At 41.3% G+C, this 25190-nt stretch overlaps 2 protein-coding genes across 2 annotated transcripts; both read right to left on the reverse strand.

Annotated features, from left to right (window-relative positions):
• Positions 1–2660: 2660 nt before the first annotated feature.
• LOC311038554 (bile salt-activated lipase-like) lies at positions 2661–7880 on the reverse strand (the record flags this gene model as incomplete). The annotated part of the gene is made up of 11 exons (XM_084048127.1): positions 2661–2829; positions 3112–3321; positions 3561–3764; positions 4119–4305; positions 4853–4967; positions 5426–5533; positions 5696–5826; positions 6141–6338; positions 6489–6608; positions 6702–6849; positions 7815–7880. The coding sequence occupies 11 exons, from the start codon at positions 7878–7880 to the stop codon at positions 2661–2663; spliced, it is 1656 nt and encodes a 551-aa protein (XP_083904253.1).
• A 6882-nt stretch (positions 7881–14762) lies between these two features.
• On the reverse strand, positions 14763–21891 carry LOC311038556 (bile salt-activated lipase-like; the record flags this gene model as incomplete). Its single annotated transcript, XM_084048129.1, has 11 exons — positions 14763–14931; positions 15402–15611; positions 16118–16321; positions 16468–16654; positions 19090–19204; positions 19704–19811; positions 19977–20107; positions 20599–20796; positions 20943–21053; positions 21397–21544; positions 21826–21891. 11 exons carry the CDS (start codon positions 21889–21891, stop codon positions 14763–14765), a joined length of 1647 nt encoding a protein of 548 aa, XP_083904255.1.
• Positions 21892–25190: the final 3299 nt, after the last annotated feature.

The following is a 25190-nucleotide window of genomic DNA, read 5'->3' on the forward strand; positions in this document are numbered from 1 at the left end:
AGATATTTTAAGATATATTTTTGTGAATGGAAATGCCGAACAGATGACAGCTTCCTCTCTCAGATTTCGGGAGGTGTAGTTCCAGACTCTATATATATATAGCATTCAGAGATTATGGAATAGTTGTCTGGCTATTTACTAGTGTAAATGTAGTGCTCCAATGAATCTAATGAATGGCTAGGGTTAATCATTATAATTTCGAACCCTCTTGTACAGTATTTCAGAATCTCGCCATCTCTCCAGACTGTTGCATATGTGGTCTTATTAGAGCGGTAAAGACAGATTGATTTACATGATCACCCAGGCGTCCGTTGTTGGAAAATTAGGGCAACGACAAAAACATGAACCCCGAATTTGTTTGTAATTTTCTCATAGCCTTATTTATTCACAATATAATATAATTGTATCAACATGAAGTGGATGAATGGCTTGTTTTCAACTGGGAACTGCCCTGGCAACGATAGTCATGCTAGGATTTCCTGACAGTGTGTGGATGGAGTTGGCTGAGAGCATGGCATGACAGGCGTTGGTAGTGGATCTCACATGCTGTTCTGTCAACCACCGAAGGTTTTATACTCTGTGTTTTGGTTTCTTTGCTCCTCAACTGTGATTTCTTTCTACCACACCGTCTGCAGAACCCGTGTTTGGTAGCTGAGTTTTGTTCATGTTTGACATGGGTAAGTTCTTTCAACAACTAGGCCACGGTGACAGTTCAGCGCAGTGTCACCTGATTGGTCAGTTGCGGTACAGCGTCTATTCTTTTATCACCCAGGTCAAATAAAGGAAGGTGAATTTGTTAATATTCATTACAACTACTTTAGTCACTCTCTCTCTCTCTCTCTCTCTCTCTCTCTCTCTCTCTGTCTGTCCGCCTGTCCATCCGCCCGTTTGTCCGCCCGTCCGTCCATCCGTCCCACTGACTACAGCATGAGAGGGTCTCATCTCCCATATGAAGATATCACGTATACATTCCCAATGGCTAGTTACATTGAGGTGGGTACAATGTCATTACAAGGAGCTCAATTGATAGAATATAGGCATCTGCTGACATCTGCTGGATAAAAGGCATCAATGCCTAGTCTTTAAGACTAGAAAATAACTTTAATGGCAGCACAAATGCAATAGAAAAAGATCACACATGAAGACAGCACAAGACACAATATAATAATGCAGTAGCACAGCCTTCAGTACAATAGTTATGAGTTCAGTTCAGTTCAACTTTACTGTCAAGTGTGTATTATACAGTGCAATAAATAATTGTGCTATAGATACACAACACAACACAACACAACACAACACAACACAACATATAACACAACACAACACAACATAGAGGACACACCTACAGACCTATACATATATGGTGTGTGTGTGTGTGTGTGTGTGTGTGTGTGTGTGTGTGTGTGTGTGTGTGTGTGTGCGTGCGTGCGTGCGTGCGTGCGTGCGTGCGTGCGTGCGTGCGTGCGTGCGTGCGTGCGTGCGTGCGTGCGTGTGTGTGTGTGCGTAGAATTGTTTGTATCATATTTGTTGTTATTTGCACTATACAACATGCGTTGTGACCTTGTAGATCGGCTATATTTGGCGAAGACTAGATGTGTAGAGGGAAAAAAGCGGTCAAAGCACAGAGCCAAGTTAGGTCTGTTTTATTAAGTGGTTAAATGAACACAGGATTTTGTGTAGCTCGTTCTGGCTTGTTCAGTTTAGAGATCAAACCACAACGACCTTGTATGAGTCCACATGGGAACAGGTGGACAGATTCTCAAAAGAACCAACAAAAACATGCAGTAGAGATAAGATAAAGGCCCAGAAATAAATACTAACTTTATATGTCATTAGGTTTTTCTTTTAGTAGTAGTAGTAAAGGGACATTAGTGAAATAACTATTCATAACATTATGAATAGTTAGTCTTTTTTACACATCGATCCATTTCATTTGAATTATACAGTATATTATTAAAACAACGCACATAACAGGGGTGATTACACTTAACATGCAGTGCACCACAAGGCTTTTGTCTTGGATCCTGTACTAGTTTCTCTACATTTGTTATAATATACCTTATTGTGTGTTATCAACATATTATTATTATTATTATTATTATTATTATTATTATTATTATTATATAACATCAATATAAATGTAATAATACAATATATTAAATTATATTAAAGCTGCACTATGTAACTTTCATCTTCTGCACCGGATTTGAACCCGGTTTCCTGACCAAGTCCTGAAAATGTTACCATTGAGCTAATAGAGCCTGTCTGCTTGCTCAGGAGATAAATTGAATGTTGAGCATCAGGTCAAAATTCAGATCCTGTGTCTAGGTGAGACATGACCTTTGGCTTTGACACGATCTAAATGTCTCAATAGAAGAGCAGGGAGACACAATACAACCACCCCAATTATATAAGTTAGATTGTATTAACATACTCTACCAAACAGATTGGACAAAATTACATTTTATTGCCGTTTTAAGTACATCGGTACTTTGCTTAGAGACTATTGCACGAGGCATGGAACAGTATGGTGCTTTAAATGAAAACAAGAACATTTGCTAATGCATTTGGCAGCAGTTTATTTTGTCCATTAATGACAGAAAAGAGAGTGCAGTGTTTTACTACCAAGGATGGCACAAGCTTGTTATCTAATTCTTTAGTTATGGAAGGTTGGGCAAGACACTAGTCCAGAAATGGACATAGCGCACCCTCATTTTCTGTTTAACAGAGTTCCTGTTCATATTGGCATTGATGTCCAGGAATTGTTGAGTGTCGCTCTTGAATTCAGGCCAGGTGACAGGCACACGAAGCCCTCCTTTGTTGGGGTCTCTGTATAGACGACAAGTTGGACAAAATCGGTGAAAGTTAAAGAAAACATTAAAGGCTTAGAACAGAAAGATTCCAGTCTAGTCTTATCAAGGTTCCATGCCTCTGCTTTTGATATCCCATGCTCACAACGATGCAACGCTTTGTGAACTTGTAGATATTTTTGCTATTTGCTATTTGTCCCACCCTATTTTAAGTAGGGTGTCATTTAAGAAGATGCCCCCTCCACCTTTCTGTTATTGTTTTATTTTTTTTCTACAAATGGAACACTGGTCGTAGTTATACCCGGTCTTGGCGAAGTTGGTCCAGTAGGCGATCATGTATCCGGCGACATCACGATGGCTGGGCCAGTAGGCCAGGGGTGTGGTGAAAGGCTTCCCGAACATATACTGCAGGTCATCAGCATGGTCAGCACCCATCCAGGTTGGGTAGGGCATCACCAAGCCAGCCATGCGGTTAGGCTCAGAGAACAGGTACGAGTAGGTACGGCCGGTTCTTTGATGGAACAAGAAGGGAGCAAGGATACAGTATAACCATGACTTTATCCCCCAAATAGTAAGTTGAAAAACATGAAACAGCACTGGCAGATCTCAGAGGGTGATTTAAAAGAATGTTTTAGAGGCACTAGAGGTGAATTTATATTTAATACCAAATAAATGTATTGGGAAGAGAAAAAATGTGTCTGTGTAGGATGAATGTCTTTTCAATTTAACGTAGCAGAAAGATATTCTCACGTGGCGTTGAGAGCATGACGGTGGAGAGCAGCCTGTGTAGGAACCAGAAAGATGTAGTCTGTCCCGATAGCCACGATCGTTTTCTTGATGTCTTCTTGACTAGGATTTGGGCCCCAGCTTGAGGAGTAAGTGAGATAGGCATTGTCCAAACCAGCCTGCCCCTTCTCCTTGGTGTAAGAAGCCAGGAGTCTCTGAAGGTCCTTTCTGCAATCGTGGAACACAATGTTTGAACCTTTGGTTTATTGTCAAAAATGGGGAAGTGTTCAAAAACACATCATCATCTTATGGAACATTGTCATTAAATATTATGTTCACTATGGTTCTCTTTCTGTCAGAAAATCGAATCTAATCTAATCAAATCAGTGCAACATTTTCGGTAATTTTATTTTGAAGTTTCAGTCTGAGTGTGTGTGTGTGTGTGTGTGTGTGTGTGTGTGTGTGTGTGTGTGTGTGTGTGTGTGTGTGTGTGTGTGTGTGTGTGTGTGTGTGCGTGCGTGCGTATGTGCGTATGTATATATATATATATATATATATATATAAATGAAAAAAAATACTCACACAGGGGTGTCTACCAGGGGTCGATTGATGGAGGGGATATCTAAGCCAGTGAAGAGATGTCCGTCCATGTCATTGACCCCAGCCATGTAGTCACGGTCAGCATTGTTATGGAACAGGTTGGCAGGCTCATCAGGAATGAAATCTCCATCAATCACAGGAGAGAAGTCCAGGTTGCTTACAATGGGTTCTGAAGAAAAGGAGAATATATGCTTTTTTATTTTTTATTTATTTTTCATTACAAGGACCCCTAGTTGGATATCATTAGTCCGTGGACCCCAATTTGTTAAGATGTATGTCTGGGACCCCATGTACTGCTGTCTTCAATGTTTTTCAGGCCAAGGACCCCTTAGCTGAGAGCAAAGTGAAGCAGGGACCCCCCACCACATATTGTATTGCATTGTGTTGCAGATTAAACTTTTTCATAGATTTTATAGATACGGTAGCTTTATAGTTGGATTCATGTTAATTCATCTTAGTACTTAGTAAACTTGACCTTGCAGCGCAAGGCGGTGTGAGCTTGTAGATCTGCTATTTTTGGCTAAAGTTCTCATACGAGTAGGGATGCTAGGGTTCAGTTGGTTAATGTATTATCTCACATGTCTAGAGCATACTATTTATTTCTTTTGCAAATAACTGAACTCCATGGACAATGGAGTTCTATAAACGTCCTCACTTTACTACTTTGCTACTTTGCTTTGTACAGGTGTCAGGTGGCTGTCTAGTGGGGTACTTACGATCGGGTGAGTTTGCAATTTCCAGAACTCCAACCTCGGTGAGCACCACAGGATCAGTCATTTTCAAACAGGCTACCATGTTGGCATCTGTAGGACAATTGACCTTCCGAGCAATCTATTAAAACAAAACATGAATGTTCACAAAATGGAACGGCAGGATTTTAAAACATTTTTTTTTTAAACGACTACTACTACTAGGCTACTATTACAAAAATGTCTAAACACTGTTACACCCCATTAGATGTTTCAGGTTTTCTTGACATCAATCAAATCAAATCCAACAAGATGGGAATGACCCCCCTGGTGAGTAGCATAAGATCCAGTGGTTCTACTATCTAACTGCACTGATGTAGGGTAGTACTCTGTAAAGCATGATACATTACTTTAGATATATCAATAAATAATATAGATATAATACAACACATGACAAATTCATATCATATGAATAAAAACAAATATAAAGCATGACCAATTAATATAGATATATGAATAATTGAAATAGATGTAATATAAAGCATGGCAAATTAATTAATAGTCAGAACAGTTACACAGGTGAGAGGATCTGTTAGCTACCGTCTCTGCCAACTTTCGAGGGTTCCTGTTAATGGCCCATGGGCAAAGGGCAACACCACTCTGGCTGAGAGCTCTCTTGAACAGCCCTTTGTTGTAAGGGCTGAGAGTCTTGTGGACAGAGAGCGGGATAGAGCGAGAGACAGACAGACAGACAGACAGACAGACAGAATGAGTATACATTTATAGCTGATATTTGCATCGACACACTATATTCCTATTATTGACATTATTTTAGGGTGATGTATAGATCAAACCAAATGTCCAGCGGACCTGGAAGCTGACACTTGCTCCACCAGCAGACTCGCCAAATACTGTGATGTTGTCAGTGTCTCCTCCAAAGGCACGGATATTCCTGTGTACCCAGGCAATGGCGGCATGTTGATCCCACAGTGCATAGTTTCCTGTTGATGCAGAAACGGTGCTGTGAGCAAAAGCAGCTCTCTTCAAAGGAACACCCACATTATACCCTTACACCTAGCATGCCTGACACGGAACTCCATATATGGGCATAAAGGGACACAGAAAGACAGATACAGAAATCTCCATATGTGGACATAAAATGGACACACACAGGCAGACGGGTTCAACATGGTTCTCTGACTATTGGAACAACGGCTGAACAATGCATTCCCAACTTGCGTCGTTCTCGACTTGCATTGTTCCCGAATTGGGCACCGGTCTAGTACTGTAAAATAGAAAATTAATTGAAACCTACCAGGTAAGCTAGAATCTCCCGTACTGAGAAAGCCCAGTGGTCCTAACCGATAGCCCAATGTCACTACAATGACATCTCCCCTGTCAGCAATCTCCTGGCCATCGTACAGATAGTTATCCAGGAAATTAGCTCCCATAGAACCTCCAGCCAGGTATCCTCCTCCAAAGATCCAAACCATGACTGGCAGGTTAGTAGATACTGGTAAGAGAAAAACCAATTGAATTTCATGTTTAAACATTTGCTAAATTTGTTTATGAACCTTGATAACATTTCACTGTACTGTACTGAGCAGTTATTCAGAAATTATATTTATCTCTTACGGAAGAAATAAAAGCAGCGTTGTTATACCTCTACGGCCATGAGGAACCCAGATGTTAAGGTAAAGACAATCCTCTGAGCCACGGCTTGAGGACATGAGGAGGTTGATCTGAAGACATCTCTGCCTGTATTCTCTGACCCTAAGAACACCTGAAGCAAGAAATCAGGGTCAGTAGTTAAGTTACTGTACCACTTACCCTGATTGATGAATATATATCCAACTGCATCTGGGTTTCTACTCACCGTCCCAGCCGGGGTGAGGCTTTGGCTTCTCAAACCTCCCAGGGATGTCGGCGAAGGGAATTCCTTTGAATATGTCCATGTCACGACCAATTCCCAGACGAATGTTCTCCCCTTCCACCATGCCTCCCTCTGTGTACACCACTCCCAGCTACACATGGAGTCAAACAGTGATGGAAGATGTACTCAGACATAGAAATACTCTATTAAAGTTAAAGTCCTGCATTCAAAAATATTTATTTGAGTAAAAGTACAAAAGTGTTGCTGTTAAAATATACTTTAAAGTACAAAACATGAAAGTATACTGATTATACAGATAATTTACCAATCATATTATTGGATCATAATTAATAATGCATTAAGGTGTTCAATTTAACGTTGCACCTGGTAAAGATAGGGCAGGTTTTAATAACTTATGTGCTGCTGTGTTGCTTAAAGCTGCACTATCTAATTTTCCTCTTGACCATCAGGTCAAAATCTATGTCAGATCCTGTGTCTAGGTGAGACATTACCTTTGACACGATCTAAAACAAAATACAACCAACCCAATTGTATAAGTTAAATTGTATTAACATACAAGTTTTATTTTATTAATTTAAAAAAGTTGCATGTTAAGTTAAGTTAATGTATGTTTTGTATATATGTAATTTAGCATTATGAGAATCACTCCAACAATCGTGTACAACTGATATAGACTCGATCATTTGTAATAAAGGTTCTTGGAGGTATAGAAGCTGTTGGTCTGAGACTGGATGCTGGTACCATTTGTAATACAGTAGCTGCTTAGTTTAGTTTTTTTCAATATTTTATATCATGGTGTCTGGTGATAACTCTATGTCCAAAACCGCTACTTTTCAGGAAATAATGATACAAAATAATAAAAAAAAACTTGTGTTCCAATGGATCCAATATAGTTATTATTTAGCTACAGGCTCTTGATAATATACTTATAATATTATAAAACCCACAGGCAGGGCAGACTTAACAACCTATTTTGGGCATGTCATTACACACAAAAAAATGTCAAAGACTCTCCAAAAATCAATGTTATATATAGATTAAAATGGTTAAATGCACCAATAACACTTAATAATACCGTAGAAAGGTCAAACTTACAGAAGTGGCAGAGGTGGTCTCCAGGTGGACCAGAGTGAGAACAACCACTATCACCAGTATCTTCATGGTGACCAGTGTGTGAAACCCAGGATTCGATGTTCCTTCAGGCTTTATACAGGAGGCTCCTCCCAAATACGTCTGACCAGCACACTGATTGGACTTGCTCTTTTCATCCTACCTGCAATACTAGCACAGTAAATTAACCACTTAAAGGGATATTTCACTTTCAAACATGTTTGTGGTCATTATAACGTCTACTCAGGCTTTTGTGTGCACCCCAGACAGTTTTTAAGTTGCTTAATACAATGGGTTTGTATAGGAAGGGGGCATGTCTGATCAAATTGATATAAAAAATATCTAAATACTGAATCAGTCAACATAAAAGCTGTCTGGGGTGCTCACAATAGCCTGAGTAGACGGTAAAATGAGTAAATGACCCCAAACATGTTTGAAAGTGAAATATCCCTTTAAACCCTCCATATTTGTAAACTGACCTGAGTTGCAACTGTATCGCCTTTTCCGTCTGCACCAAATCTGGTGGTGTCCAAGTGGTTAATACATAAATGGACAGCATTTCTTGTGTGTAGATAGTTTTTCTGTTTATCAGTGCATGGTTGCCACTCCCCTGCTACTGTTTTGGCATCAGGACTGACACATATGGTCACATAATTAAAATTCTGGGCCAGGCTACAGGGTCAAGTCCCACTCTGCATGTGGAGACCACACCCAGGTTCTACTCTGAGGCAGGTCGGGAGCAAGGGGCAAGGCTTGGATATTTACGATGAGGCCAACACGGAAGCTTATGAATGGCCAGAGTGGCGCTGTTTTACCCTGCGCCGACCTGAAGTGTCAGAAAGAATTTATTTTAGTGCAAGTGAATGGGTTTTTGACAAATATTTTTTCTTACCGTAATAAAAATTGTCATAAATTCTATATGCTTCCAGTCGCTAGTTTAAAGTCTCCTTTCAATCATCATGATATGCGTTTTGCTAAATTATGGTCCCATTTATTCTAACATTGACGATAAAGTAGGCTATGCTCCAGGAGGGGCGGGATGATTTGATTGACAACCTACACAACCAATAGCATTCATTCCCCGCCCCCGCTCTTGATTGACAAGCTACCCAACCAATAGCATTTTTGGGGGTGTTTTCCGGTTCGCTGGTCACGTGTCTGGTCTCAACCAATAGCGTTTGAGTTCCGGCGTGGCCAACTGTATATATTAACGATGGAGGAATGCATGTTCCTGAACTATCGGCTTCATTTTCGTTCTGTAGAAAGCAGGGGAGTGGCTTTGTCCATTCTTTTTTACAGTCTATGGTCGGGAGATCTTTAATCTGGGTACCACCGGACCTATAAGAAACAGATTTACATGAGCATGTAAATGAGTATTTTTATGTTTTGTAGGAGGTCTCTAATTAAATGTGTATTTATGATAGAATATAATGTGATTATCCTCAAATATCCCATGCATCTGCATTCTGCCCTGCAAATTTTGTATAATTAGAAAAATGTGTGTTTGCATATTGTGTGAGTTCATGGCCACAGGGCCGGAACTATAAACACAAGTACTATCTATCCAATGGCATTGCGAGGAATAGGACCCACTGAACAAAAATGGTGTATAAGTTAATATCAACTAGACCATACCCGGTCGACGCATACGTGGGGGGATATGCGCACATGATCTGGCAACCCGGGAGGCAGATCGTCCCATAGCCAGCGGGGCCATCCCACAGCTGGGCAGCCCCGTAACCATGGCGACATTCTTTGACACATAAACGCTAATAAGAAGCTGAGATTTGATGAAATTGAAAAACAGGCTTCACAGTTAAGTTCAGATGGTAATGGTCAATGGCTGTGTGCAAAATCAGAGCAATTGGTCCAGCCACTGAGGAGAACCGGGTAGCTTCACTCACCACACTTACTAGAATTATTAGTAGGATGATTACAATTTAGACATTTAGCTCATTAGCTCTTATCCAGGGTGACTTAGATCAAAGTAAATGTCATGAACTCTAGTCAACAAAAGACAGCATAAATGGTTATGCAAATAGAGTGCAAAGAAAACCATTCAGTGCAACAAAGTACTAGGATACCAGGTAAACATAAAACCCAGCATCTGTCTAAACAACATGCTATTTATACAAGCAAATTATACTGTATGTCCTAAAGTAACCAAAATACATGTGAGCATAACAATATCTAGCGATAGCTCTCTTGATTAACCTGTACTTTGTTGTACAACCAACAGAGATAATATCCACATCACAAGCACACACACACACACACACACACACGCGTGCGCACACGCACACACACACACCTAAGCTGACACTTGCTCCACCAGCAGACTACAATCTTTTGTATGCTCTTAGTTTACACCCAGGATATTACAGTGTACCATGGATGTATTACAGTGCCATCCGTATCGGTGTACATCACATTCAGATGGAGGCATCTCCTCCGGGACTATTTGGCCGTCAGAATATCTGAGCTTGGGAGATGATTAAATGTTTTATCAGCTAAAGTAAATCTAATTAGGTTGACAATAGAGCGTCGCAGTTCCCGCCCACTTCCAGTTGCCGGAAGTAAATACTCAATGCATTTTTCCCATTGACTTTAACGAAAATATTTATATAAATGAATTTAAGCCAAGAATCAAGCTATCCAGGATGCTGGTGAATCATGACCATAAAACGTTTGATTCTGTGAAAAAACTTTTTTGAAAACGGCAAAACAAAGGGTATTTATTAAACATATTATATCATATCATTAAATATAAAATTTTAAAAAATCACAGAAAAAAAGGTTTTATGGTCATGATTCACCAGCATCCTGGATGGCTTGATTCTAGGCTTAAATTCATTGATATAAATATTTTTGGAAAAGTCAATGGGAAAAATGCATTGAGTATTTACTTCCGGCACCCGGATTCTGTGCAACTGCGATGCTCTATAGAAGTCAGCTCAGTATTTAAGGCCTGAATTACACATCATACGATGGAGCATAGATTTGGCATAAGCCTGTACTGAATCATCATATCGTTGCTGTCGGGCAGAAACCTATCTCCATATTCTAACTTTTTGTGTTATTTCGTAAAGTAATGCCCTACTTGATCATACTACAGCGTCACACAAAAGCATTCTAAAGTAGATCCACAAGCTCGAAACACGGCGAGGTTTTGAGCTTGTAGATCTGCTTTGATGCTTTTGAATTTAAATCCTGAAAAGTTACAGTTTTGGACATATACAGTATGAGGTTTTCACCTGACAGAGAAGATATAATGTTTCCAAACTCCTCCCGATTTTTGCCACTTATGGTCTTTCTCATGTCATTCTGGGTCGGCATTTATGAGAGTAGACTATTGGATCAAATGAAAAAAAAAAAAACAATACAAAAGAAAAACAAAAAACTAAACAACAGAAAAAAAAAAAATGCAACCCCATATTAACCACATGAACCCTAGTGTCCATTTTATGGGAATGATATTATAGGCAAACATTTGGCGAAAATACATTTACAACACATACACACGCACACACAATGCAAGACATTCTGACATACTTACGAACCTTACTTTGACCTTTATATGGCAGTAGTAGTATTTATTTATTTTTCCACCCCATATCTTAGTTTGCACAGCTGTCAACTGGACTCAAAATCACACTGGACGTAACCGTTCTCTGTGTGTGTGTGTGTGTGTGTGTGTGTGTGTGTGTGTGTGTGTGTGTGTGTGTGTGTGTGTGTGTGTGTGTGTGTGTGTGTGGCACAGCTTTCAGTACAATAGTTATAAGTTCAGTCCAGTTCAACTTTACTGTCAATGTGTATTATACAGTGCAATACATAATTCTATAGCTCTCACAACGTGTGTGTTACCGCACACTCGGTATCAATACTAATTTCAAATTAAATATGTGCTATATTTATTAACCAAAGCAAAAGAACACAGTATAGACTCACATGTCGCAGAAGCTATGTCCATGCACCACAAACAGACTCCCCAATGTCCTCATGTTGTCTGGTCAGGAGAACCTGTACGTTTAAACCTGTACAGTCTATATGTTTCACCACAGGCCTTACAATATACAGTACAGGTTAGCACCTCCCATATGTTTGACTGGTTGTTAGAGACCCCTCCCTAGGTCTCTATGGTAAACAGACATACTGTAGCTATAGCTAATAGCTAGTACAAACGTGAGGTATAGAGACCCTTATCAGTTAGTGCGACTCAAGTTACTTGTTTCTAAATGTTGGTAAAACTAAAGAATGAATCACTGGTTTTAGGAAAAATATGGAGGAGGTCACCCCTATTTTTATTTTTTGGGTTTTTTTCTACATTAACGCCCTACTTGATCATACTACACTGTCACACAAAAGCATCAAAAGTAGCAGATCTACAAGCTCGAAACGCGGTGTGAAGTGACGCGCTTCGAGCTTGTGGATCTGCTATTTTTGCTATTTTTGAATTTGAATCCTGAAATGTTTTGGACATAATTTGGAGGTTTCCACCCAACAGAGACGGAATGTTCAGTCCAGGTTGTTCTTTCTCAGAAAACTCCCGTTTGTTGATGATAGATGGAAGATTCTATGTGTAGCAGTGGTGGAATATAAACTAAACTAAGTGCATTTACTCAAGTACTGTACCTATAAGTGCGATTAGAGGTACTTGTACTTTTTGACTTCTATTTCATCTATTCTAACCTTGTACTTTTTACTCCAATAGTATACTATAATAGTTCATCTTTGCAGATTAGCGATGCGAGAGTGCGGTCTAGCCAACACTAACTCGGGACTCCTGAATCTCTGCCCTCCACAGCTACTTGTCTAGCAAGAGGGTCTCGAGCTCTGCCATGTTATTAGCTCCGCTGTGCCTTTTGCTGGCTCCCAGTTTGATCAACACCATTTCCAGATTTATATTATTAGAATAGAATAGAATAGACTTTATTTGCCATTTGCACAAGTGCATAGGAAATTTTGGAGCTCAGCTCCCAGGGTCAGCATTTTAAAAAAGAAGACAGAAAGTACAGAGAGAACATACAGTACATCCTACAATCCTACATAATATCCTACCACACTCACCATTAATACAAATGATCAACTAATAAATGATGATACATTTTATTATAAGCCCTCCTGGCATTTATATTGCTGGGAGGGCAAAATGCCTCATGGCTTGGACCGCCCCGGGGGACAGGGGGCGCTATAACATCAGGGATAGCAGGGGGCAGGCATGGACCATATCGTCATCCTCTCTGCAGAGTCAGCATCTGGACAAGGGTCTTGAGAAGGATAACGTCAGACATGTCAGGCAGAACCGTCGGACATCCTCACACGATACAGAGGTGCTACGCACTGTACGCAGTTGGGACCCCACAAACGTCCTGATATTGCAGGAGGTCCACAGAGACAACCAGGTACAGGTCTTGTGCCGGGGTCTTGCTCCTGTCAGACTGGAGATAGACCAGGTCACCCACGTCAAGTGTGGTGATCTTTAAGCGTTCGCTGAGCAGGCGGTTAACAAGATGCTGCCGGTGCTGCCAGTCCTTGGGTGCTGTGCAGCACCCATGGGAATCTGGACACTCAAATATTTTTCCTGTTTCTAAATCAAGAGCATAAAAAGCACTGCTTGACAACCGCCTTGAGCTGGGGGCAAGTGTCTGTGAGGATTAATTTACAGCCATGTCTGTCCGACTGAATGATATTATAGAGGCTGAAATGCTTGATGACAGTGGCACTAGAGATGGCATCCACCTCACATGGTGGCCATGGCCCCTGGGAACCCTGCAGATTAGTCCTGAAGAAGCCATCCAGGTGCAGCTCACTGTCTGTTAGTATGTGTGTCAGCATTATGCTAGAGCGAGGGTACTGGGAAGTGTGTGTGTGTGTGTGTGTGTGTGTGTGTGTGTGTGTGTGTGCGTGCGTGCGTGCGTGCGTGCGTGCGTGCGTGCGTGCGTGCGTGCGTGCGTGCGTGCGTGTGTACAAATTGTACAGTTTATCTTTTTGTTTATTTATTTGCCCCATATTTTGTCCAGTAGGTAGCGCGCCTGTGCAGTAGGCAGTAGGCAGAAACGTAACTTCCGCTCCCCAAGACCCCCTCACCCCCGCCCCCTCTCATTCCCTCTCCAATTCGATCCCAGTCTGCTCTCTCTGCTCTTTTCACTGCATGCAGGAACACAGAGACAACATATTTGTATAATGACTTAAACTCGGGTACTGGAACAGGGCCTTTTGAGAACACTGGCTACCATTTATTTTTTAAATGTGTTTTTACATTTATTTTATATTTTATATTTCATTTTATTCTCTAAATGAGGGACCAACTACATATACTTTCAAATATTACATTTACAGCCCCATATTTCTACAAACGCTTCAAATTGCAACAAAACCTGTGATACCCAGTCATTGTGGGGATAAATAAAAAGTTACCTTTTGGTCTGATAATGACTTCTAATTTACTTGCTTAACCCTGCTCAGTGGGCTATCACGTAGCCCCCACGTCTAGTTGAGCTAACAGATCCTGCCTGCTTGAGATCAATTGAATCTTGACTATCAGGATAAAATTCTGATCATGTGTCTACATGTACAGGTGAGACATGACCTTTGACATGATGTAAATGTTTCAATAGAAGAGCAGGGAGACCAAATACAACCACCCCAATTATATAAGTTATATTGTATTAACATACTCTACCATACAGATTGGACAAAATTACATTTTATTCATTAAAAAAGTGACAGTGAAACTTGAAGTACTTTGCTTACAGACTATTGTACGAGGCATGGCGTATATGGAACAGTATGGTGCTTTAAATGAAAACAAGAACATTTGCTAATGCATTTGTCAGCAGTTTATTTTTTCCATTAATGACAGAACAGAGAGTGCAGTGTTTGACTACCAGAGATGGCACAAGCTTGTTAATGAATAATTATCTAACCCTTCAGTTATGGAAGGCTGGGCAAGACACTGGTCCAGAAATGGACGTAGCGCAGCCTCAGTTGCTGTTTAACAGAGTTCCTGTTCATTTTGGCATTGATGTCCAGGAATTGTTGAGTGTTGCTGTTGAATTCAGGCCAGGCAACAGGCACACGAAGCCCTCCTTTGTTGGGGTCTCTGTATAGACGACAAGTTGGACAAAAGCAGGGAAAGTTAAAACGTTGAATGCTTTAAACAGAAAAATTCCAGTCTAGTCTTATCAAGGTTCAGATCTGCCATGGGATTTAACCAGTGGTGGAAGAAGCACTCTAATCGTTGCAATATCACAATGTGGAAAGAACCGAAGAGGTTCTTCGCACAAAAAAATAAGGATTACTCCTTGGACATAGATAAGACATAACATTTTCTTAAATATTTTGCATTCTCAACTCAAAAGTAAAGTGATAGGACAAACGTTTCAGTAACTAGAGCAGCATCAGTGATATGGGGGTGTGAGGGATCTGCTTTTGATATCCCAAGCTCACAACGATGCAACGCATTGTGAACTTGAAGATTAGTATATTTAGCTATTTGCTATTTTTCCCACCCTGTTTTAAGTAGGGTGTAAGTATAAGAAGATGTAAATGGAACCCTGGTTGTAGTTATACCCAGTCTTGGCAAAGTTGGTCCAGTAGGCGATCATGTATCCGGCAACATCACGATGCCTGGACCGGTAGCCCAGGGGTGTGGTGAAAGGCTTCCCGAACATATACTGCAGGTCATCAGCATGGTCAGCACCCATCCAGCTTGGGTAGGGCAACAACAAGCCACCCGCGCGGTTAGGCTCAGTGAACAGGTACGAGTAGGTACGGCCGGTTCTTTAATGGGACAAGCAGGGAGCAAGGATATATTAAAACGTTTTTTACATTGTTTCTTTTTTTATATCAATATAATATTATTTGGGGGCCCACTTGCAATACCCTCATGGCCCAACAGTGGTCCACGGCCCACAGGTTTAGAATCATTGATTTAACAGAATGTGGATTCACCACTTAAACCCCATATGGGTAACTGGGCTCAATACTAGTCTTTTCTTTTTTCTGTTGTTGTGGGGAAAGCTTTCGCTGAAAATAGCCGATCGACAAGCTCACAATGCGACGCAACGCCTCACGTTGTGAGCTTGTCGATCTGCTATTTTCAGCGAAAGCTTTCCCCACAATACCGATGCTGGGGTTTAAGTGGTTAAGTTGGCACTAGAGGCGAATTTATATTATTTAATACAAAATCAATTTAGTGGGAGGAGTTCAATGTTCAGTACACAGACCTTCATTAGGTTATACATGATGAAGGTCTTTTCAATTTAGCATAGCAGAAATGTTCTCACGTGGCGTTGAGAGCATGAGCGTAGAGGGCAGCCTGTGTAGGAACCAGAAAGATGTAGTCTGTCCCGATTTCCACGAGCGTTTTCTTGATGACTTCTTGACTAGGATTTGAGCCCCAGTCTGAGGTGTAAGTGAGATAGGCTTTGTCCGAACCAGCCTGCCCCTTCTCCTTGGTGTAAGCAGCCAGGAGTCTCTGAAGGTCCTTTCTGCAATCGTGGAACACAATGTTTGAACCTTTGGTTTATTGGCAAAAATGTGGAGGGTGATATAGTACCATATTATGTTCTTGACGGTTCTCTTTCTGTCAGAAAATCAAATATGTACGTTTATATGGGCCTACTGTAGGACTCACATAGGGGTGTTTTCAAAGGGTTTATTGATGGAGGGGACATCTAACATAGTGAAGAAATGTCCGTCCATGTCATTGACACCAGCCATGTAGTCAATGTCAGCCGCGTTTTGGTACAGGTTGGCAGGCTCATCAGGAATGAAGTCTCCATCAATCACAGGAGAGAAGTCCAGGTTGGTTACAACAGGTTCTGAAGAAAAGGAGAATAATATGCATTTTATTTTTATTTTTTTCATTTCAAGGACCCCTAGTTGGATATGAATTAGTACATGGACCCCAATTTGTTGATCGCCCAGCTTCATAGTCTATAATGACAGCACTATCATCAGTGTTGTGTTGGATTCGTGTTTAATTTGCAAAGAGGTAATTTCCTGCTTTCTTGTTTATACTTGAAAAAGACCGAAGGGGTCGAAACGTTGTATCATCAGCTGTTTTGTTTGAATAAAACCTGGAGCACAAAAGTGAGTTGCGAGCCCTATCTTTGTCTCATTATCACTGTTCTTACAGTTAAAGCTCAGATGTGCGTTATTTGTTTTTCTAATTTGCACTTCCAGACATTTAAACCCTTAATACTTAGTAAACTTGACCTTTGGCTCTGTACTTGGTCTGCTGTTTTTTCCCCTCTATCAATCCTCTTCATCGAAAATAGCCGATCTACAAGTTCTCAACACCAAAGCGAGGCATTGTGAGCTTGTAGAGCTGCTATTTTTGGCTAAAGTTCTCCTCAGATTAAGGATGCCATAGGGTTCAGATGGTTAATGTAAAATCCTCCTATAATTCTAGTAACCTCACGGTGGTGGCGGCGGTGTCTTGGTTCGTGGTTCGGGGGACTCTTGATCAAACTGCGCATGCGTCGTTGCCAGGTTTCGCGAGAGAAACAAGCAGCAAGGTCTATGAAAACGAGGCCAAACCAAACAAACCCTACAAGCAACGAGGTCTATGAAAAGAAGGCCAAACGAAGCGCCTTCACGCATATACCTTGCCTCTTGGAAAACAGCCGATCTACAAGCTCACAACGCGTCCCCACACCCACCTGCAATTTCACAACCAACGCCAAAACACAATACCACCAATATTACCACTAAAGCGCTTACAATACGCGGACATGGCAACACCAGGCTGCAGCATAGACCCCGCCCACTCTTTCAGTGCACTCTACGGCCGCTCGGATCTTCACCGTACACACCAGACTTTTCAAAGCGAGCGTATGCGTTGTGCGTACCGTTTGTTTAGATTCAATTGATTATCAATGACACCGGCTACACCAGGCGCGCGGATACGCGCATCCCCCATACGCAGACTTTTAAAATAGGCCTGGATCTAAAAGTGAGCGTGTGTGCGTCAAAAACTCTGCTGTGTGTGTGTGTGTGTGTGTGTGTGTGTGTGTGTGTGTTTGCGACGACGGGGGGGACGGGGGGGGGGGAGTAGCATCGTGCCTCCGTGGTGTGTGTGTGTGGCTGGGGGGGAGATGATCGCCAGTGTGTTTCCGCGACGGGCCACGGGCCGCATGGATGTACCGTGGTGTGTGTGTGTGTGTGTGTGTGTGTGTGTGTGTGTTTGTGCGCGCTCGCGACGGCCGACGGCTCCGCCTGTTATATGCGCGGGTGTGTTCTGTGCCTCCACGACGGGATGTGCACCCGTGTGTGTGTACACACGACTGACTACACCAGTGGTTCTCACACTTTTTCATGTCAAGGACCCCCAAATTGACACTTATTAGCCCGCGGACCCCCATTTGAAAAGATAAGCCAGGGACCCCAATAAGAGAAGTTTTATACGGCTTTCTAGCAGTGATTCTCAACCATTTTAATGTCAAGTACCCCCAGTTTGACATGTATTAGGCTACGGACCCCCATTTAATGGCATTTATACCTGGGGCCCGAATTTATATTATAAAATCAATGTTAATTTAACTCTGAGAGTGTGCAAATGGAACCAAATGGACCCGTTAGGGTCCATTTGGTTCCATTTGTACACTCAGGGTGCATTTGGTTCCTATCCATCATTTAGCTGGGGACCCCCTGGAACTGCCTCAAGTACCCCTGGGGGTCCCCGTACCCCACTTTGAGAACCAATGGACTACACAGTACAAACTCACTTTCGATCCCTGATAAACTCTCTGTTCTCAGCGCATAAGCCAAACTGCACACTTTGGGTGCTCATATTCCCCAACGGGTATGGTCTAGTAATAATAATAATCCTATCACACAAAGATTTGGTGGCCCCCCTAGTAACTCGGCCCCTAGGCTAGGCCCCCTGTTGAAGACCTCTGCTGTCAAATCATCAATTTTAATTTAACTCTGAGAGTATACACTCTGTCAGACCCATAGACCCATAATTAACTGTCAATCACTTAGCTTGGGACCCCCTGGAACCCCATGGAGAACCAATGACATATACTGTATTGCCCACCATTCAATTTCAAGGACCTTGAGTACTAAGATTGCTTTCTTTTATCTCACATGTCCAGAGCAAAATATTTATTTCTTATATATGCAAATAGCTGAACTCCAGAGACTTAGGGGGAACCTGTGACATCCAATGAGTTCTATAAATGTCCCCACTTTACTACTTTGCTACTATGCTTTGTACAGGTGGCAGGTGGCTGTCTAGTGGAGTACTTACTATCGGGTGAGCTCTCAACGGGTAGATTTCCAGCTTCGGTGAGCACCACAGGATCAGTCATTTTCAAACAGGCCACCATGTTGTCATCAGTAGGACAATTGACCTTCAGAGCAATCTATAAAAAAAACATGAATGTTCACATGTGAAAAAAAAAACAGGATTTTATTACTTTATTACTACTACTATTACCAAAACGTCCACCACTACACGAAAGAGGGATTAAACACTGTTTCACCCCTATTTGATGTTCCAGGTTTTCTTGACAATCAAATCCAACAAGATCAGAAGATATTCAGTGGAATGAGAATGACCCACCTGGTGAGTAGCATAAGATCCGCTGGTTCCACTATCTAACTACACTGATGTAGGGTAGTACTCTGTAAAGCATGATACATTACTTTAGGCATATCAATAAATACAATAGATATCATATCAATAAATAATATAGATAGAAGGCAAAGCATGACAAATTCATATCATATGAATACAAACTAATATAAAGCATGACAAATTAATATAGATATATGAATAATTTAAATAGATATAATATAAAGCATGGCAAATGAATTAATAGTCAGAACAGTTACACAGGTGAGAGGATCCATTAGCTATACCTTCTCTGCCAACTTTCGAGGGTTCTTGTTAATGGCCCATGGGCAAAAGGGTGTTCCACTCTGGCTGATAGCTCTCTTGAACAGCCCTTTGTTGTAAGGGGTGAGAGTCTTGTTTGTGGATAGACAGACAGACAGACAGACAGACAGACAGACAGACAGACAGACAGACAGACAGACAGACAGTGAGTATACAAGCATATGTATAGCTTATTATTTGCATCATGACATTTGATTATAGGGTAATGTATAGATCGAGCCAAATGTCCAGCGGACCTGGAAGCTGACACTCGCTCCACCAGCAGACTCGCCAAAGACTGTGATGTTGTCAGAGTCTCCTCCAAAGGCACGGATATTCCTGTTTACCCAGGCAATGGCAGCGTGTTGATCCCAGAGTCCATAGTTTCCTGTTGATCCAGAAACAGTGCTGCTAGAAGCATATTTCTTCAAAGGAACACCCTATACTATTACACCAGCGGTTCTCAAACTTTTACATTTCAAGGTCTCCCCTTAACTCTAACAGTGTACAAATGGAACCAAATGGTCCCGTCAGGATCCATTTGGTTCCATTTGTACACGGTCAGAGTTACAAACCAGTAAGGGTCCATTTAGAAACCCTAAACAAACCCAGAGAGTCCCTGGAGTCCACTTTATGCCGCGTTTCAAGCTTGTGGATCTGCTACTTTTGATGCTTTTGAGTGACCCTCTAGTATGATCAAGTAGGGCATTCATTTATGAAAAACACAAAAAGTAAAAATATGGAAATAAGAGGTTTCTGCCCGACAGAAACGATATCCAGGTGGAGATGCATTCCCAACTTGCATCGTTCTTGCCTTGCACTGATCCAGAGTTGGGCACCGGTCTAGTACTGTAAAATAGAAAAGGTATTGAAACCTACCAGGTAAGCTAGAATCTCCCGTACTGAGAAAGCCCAGTGGTCCCAACCGATAGCCCAATGTCACTACAATGACATCTCCCCTGTCAGCAATCTCCTGGCCATCGTACAGATAGTTATTCAGGAAATTAGCGCCCATAGAACCTCCGTTCAGGTATCCTCCTCCAAAGATCCAAACCATGACTGGCAGCTTAGTAGATACTGGTGAGAGAAGAACCAATTGAATTACATGTTTTAAAATGTGCTACATTTGTTTATGAACCTTGATAACATTTCCCCTTAATGTACTGAGCAGTTATTCAGAAATTATATTTATCTCTTACGAAATAAAAGCAGTGTTGTTATACCTTTATAGCCATGAGGAACCCAGATGTTAAGGTAAAGACAATCCTCTGATGAACGTCCGGTCAGGTTGATCTGAAGGCATCTGTTCTTGTACCGTCTGACCCTAAGAACACCTGAGGCAAGAAATCAGGGTCAGTGGTACAGTAGCTTAACCACTTGAACCCAAGCTGGGTGAACATTCAGTGAAAATAGCAGATCTATAAGCTTAGTGTAGCTATAGTGAAAACAGTAAAGGGAAAGTAACGTAAAAGAAAGTATAGGGTTTTAAGTGGCTAAAGGATCAATGAACAAGCTTGTGAGATGAAGGCTCTCTCTCTCTCTCTCTCTCTCTCTCTCGGCGTGTGCTCTAATCATTACACTACAGCAGGCAGCAGCCCTAGGCTTACAATGAGTACAACCGCACAATGCATACCCAACTGAATCCACAAATTGATGTTGAATGAATAGGTTACTCACCGTCCCAGCCGGGGTGAGGCTTGGGCTTCTCAAACCTCCCAGGGATGTCGGCAAAGGGAATTCCTTTGAATATGTCCATGTGACGACCAAGTCCCAGACGAATGTTCTCCCCTTCCACCATGCCTCCCTCTGTGTACACCACTCCCAGCTACACATGGAGTCAAACAGTGAAGGAAGATGTACTCAGACATATAAATACTATATTAACCCATTAACCCATGTTGTTATTTTTGAGTCACAAGCTCTTGATAATACTTTTCATTTGTTCAATATTTATAAAACCCACAGGCAGACTTAACCACACTAAAAATGTCAAAGATTCTCCAAAAATCTATGTTGTGAACTTGCATATTTTTGCTGTTCGTCGTATGACAAAGTGGTTAAATGCACCAATAACACTTCATATAATGGTAGAAAGGTCCAACTTACAGAAGTGGCAGAGGTGGTCTCCAGGTGGACCAGAGTGAGAACAACCACTATCCCCAGTATCTTCATGGTGACCAACATGTGAAACCCAGGGATTGCTGTTCCTTCAGGCTTTATACAGATGGCTCCTCCCAAATACGTATGACCAGCACACTGATTGGACTTGCACTTTTCCTCCTAGGTATCTGCAATACTAGCACAGTAAATTAACCGCTTAAAGGGTAAGACCACTTTGGTAGAGGTTTGGGTTGTGTATTTACCTTGCCATGATGTAACTCCAAAGGTGGGCAAGAAATCAAAAATAATTGCTCCATTGATTAGAAATTGATAATTCAAAATATGCTCCTCATTGACTTACATTGTATGGTAAAACAGCTCTCAAAGTCACTCTTTTAGCACATAAATGAACCCAAACATAGCTGATTCAGACAATATAGAGCATCACCAAACCCAGTACTGTTTGTTTTTTAAATAAAAATGTCAACTTCCTGTTGATTTTACTATTTGAAGATCTGGATCCGGATCCGCCGATCCAGTCCGGGTTTTCTACTTATTAAAAATGGCAAAATCAACAGGAAGTTGACATTTTTATTTAAAAAAAAAACAGTACTGGGTTTGGTGATGTTCTATATTGTCTGAATCAACTTTGTTTGCGTTTGTTTTTGTGCTAAAAGAGTGACTTTGAGAGCAGTTTTACCGTACAATGTAAGTCAATGAGGAGCATATTTTGAATTATCAATTTCTAAGCAATGGAGCAATTATTTTTTATTTCTTGTCCACCTTTGGAGTTACATCATGGCAAGGTAACTACACAACCCAAACCTCTACCAAAGTGGTCTTACCCTTTAAACCCTCCAGAATAGGGATACTGGTGGTTAATACATGTACCAACAGGACAGCATGTCTTGTGTGTAAATAGTTTTTCTGTTATCAGTGCAAGGTTACCACTCCCCTGTTACTGTTTTGGCATCAGAACTGACACAAATTTTCAAAACGTTTTTCAGAGAATTAAACTGCTTTTTCAGAGAATTAAACTTCTTCTCGAACATTATGTCCTCTCCCGTTCCCTCAGGTCTAGTGAAGCCAACCACATGTCCTGGAGGTCCCAAAGGGCAAGTACCGTACCTTGGGGTACAGGGCTTTCTCTGTTGCTGCCCCTTCCCTCTGGAATTCACTCCCCAACCACCTAAAAAATGCCCCCTCCCTCCTCACTCAAAACCCACCTCTTCAGGATAGCTTTTCCCAGCTGAGGTCTAGTTAAAATGTCTCCCCAATCCATGCTTAACCTTTTATCATTTTAATCTAGCACTTATCTTTTATTGTTTTGTTTTTAGGCGGTGTAACCGCCCCTATATGTGAGGTTTGGACATCGACATTCGCTGCACCGTGATTGGCCACCATTGTACCCCCCTAACCCTGCACCGTGATTGGCCACCATTGTACACCCCTAACCCCTACACATTCAATGCAAATCTATACTTTTCTTTAAGTGAGCTTCCATCACTGTGATGACCACTAGCTGCAATGTGATTGGCTGACTCTATTGGCTGACTCTATTCAGGACTGTGATTGGCTAGAGAAACACATGACGCATGTGCATAGCCCTATAAATAGGACTATGCACTTAAAGAAAACACATTTATGTTTTTTTTTAAGCGAGTCACCCATTGTGGGTGGAAGGGGTATTTAAAAAAAACACATTAGTTTTGTAAGTGAACTTCCATCACCGTGATGTTAAATAACAACAGTGACGTATTGCTCCAATTCCACATGCTGTGATTGGCTAGTGAGACACATGATGAAATTAATCTAAAACCACTTTGATCTGACAGTAGTATATTTAACTTAGATGCTGTCCATTTCGTGAGAGCGGTAAAAAAGAACCCAAAGATCACTATGGCTGAAATGAGAAAAGGAAAAAACAATATTGAGAAGAAAATAGAAAGTCTTCCTAGAACTGGCCCTTTGAGATCAAAGGATATGTCAGAAAAGCTTAAAGACAGAATTGTGACAAAGCACAGATCTGGCCAAGGTTACAAAAGAATTTCAGCTGAATTTAAGATTTCTAAGAACACAGTGGCCAACATAATCCGTAAATGGAAGACGTTTGAGACAAGCAGGAGTGTTCCTAAAAGTGGCCCCTTATGCCAAACCTTGGTGGTGATGACCACTGTGATGACCACACACCGCCCACTCCACACTGGGTGTGATTCTTTTCTTTCTTAATAAAGTTGGTTCCTTCCTTTTCTTTATGTAAACGACTTTGGGTACTTAGAAAAGCGCCATATAAATCTGAGCTATTTTTATTAAATTTTGTTCACCCTCTCACAGTATGTCCATGCTATTCAGACATAATGGTCACAGAATTTAAATTCTGGGCCATACAGGGTCAAGCTCCACACCTAGGTTCCACTCTGAGGCAGGTCGAGAGATCTTTAATCTGGGGAACAGATATACAAGTAAATGAGCATTTTTATGTTTTTTTAGCTTTTCTCAAACTATTTCCTCGAATATCTCATGCACCTGCCCTGCACATTTTGTGTCATTTGGAAAATGTGTGTTTGCATATTGTGTGAGTTCATAGCCACAGGACCGGAACTATAAACACATTTACTATCCATTGGTATTGCGAGGAATAGGTATGACTAATAAAAATGGTGTATAAGTTAATATCAATTATTACAATTTAGACATTTAGCACAATGCTCTTATCCAGGGTGACTTACAAGAGTAAAATCAAAGTAAAACAAAGAAGATATGGTTATGCAAATAGAGTGCAAATTACAATTACAAAGTACTTAGTCTAGGAGACATCGCCTCAGATCAGGGACAGCAGGGGCGTGGCCAATGCATTGTGTTTCAAATGAACAGCCAATCAAGAAAAGGGGGACGGGATCCACATGGAGTGGGCGCTACATGTAAAATAGAACCGTGGGAGACCTGTTTCACCGGGAACGTATGGACTGAATAAAATGTATATGATTTCCTGTCCACAGATATGTAGGCTCCGGCCCAGAAGTTTCTCGCCCCTCCCGTTTGTATCCGAGTGCTGGCGAGAACATCTAAGAACTCAGATTACAAAGTACAAGGATACCAGGTAAACATAACTACCAGGTAAACATAAAACCCAGCATCTGTCTAAACTAGGTACTGGGAAGGGCTGTGTGTGTGTGTGTGTGTGTATGTGTGTGTGTGTGTGTGTGTGTGTGTGTGTGTGTGTGTGTGTGTGTGTGTGTGTGTGCGTGCGTGCGTGCGTGCGTGCGTGTGTGTTTTTAACCATGCAGATGTAACTAAAATAAGTATGAATTTCTATGTATGCATTATTAAGTGCTACGGTTTTAATTATCAGTTAAGTAAAGCAAGTCATT

The sequence above is a fragment of the Gymnoscopelus microlampas genome (assembly GCF_963454915.1).
Source record: "Gymnoscopelus microlampas genome assembly, chromosome: 22".
Lineage (NCBI taxonomy): Eukaryota > Metazoa > Chordata > Actinopteri > Myctophiformes > Myctophidae > Gymnoscopelus > Gymnoscopelus microlampas.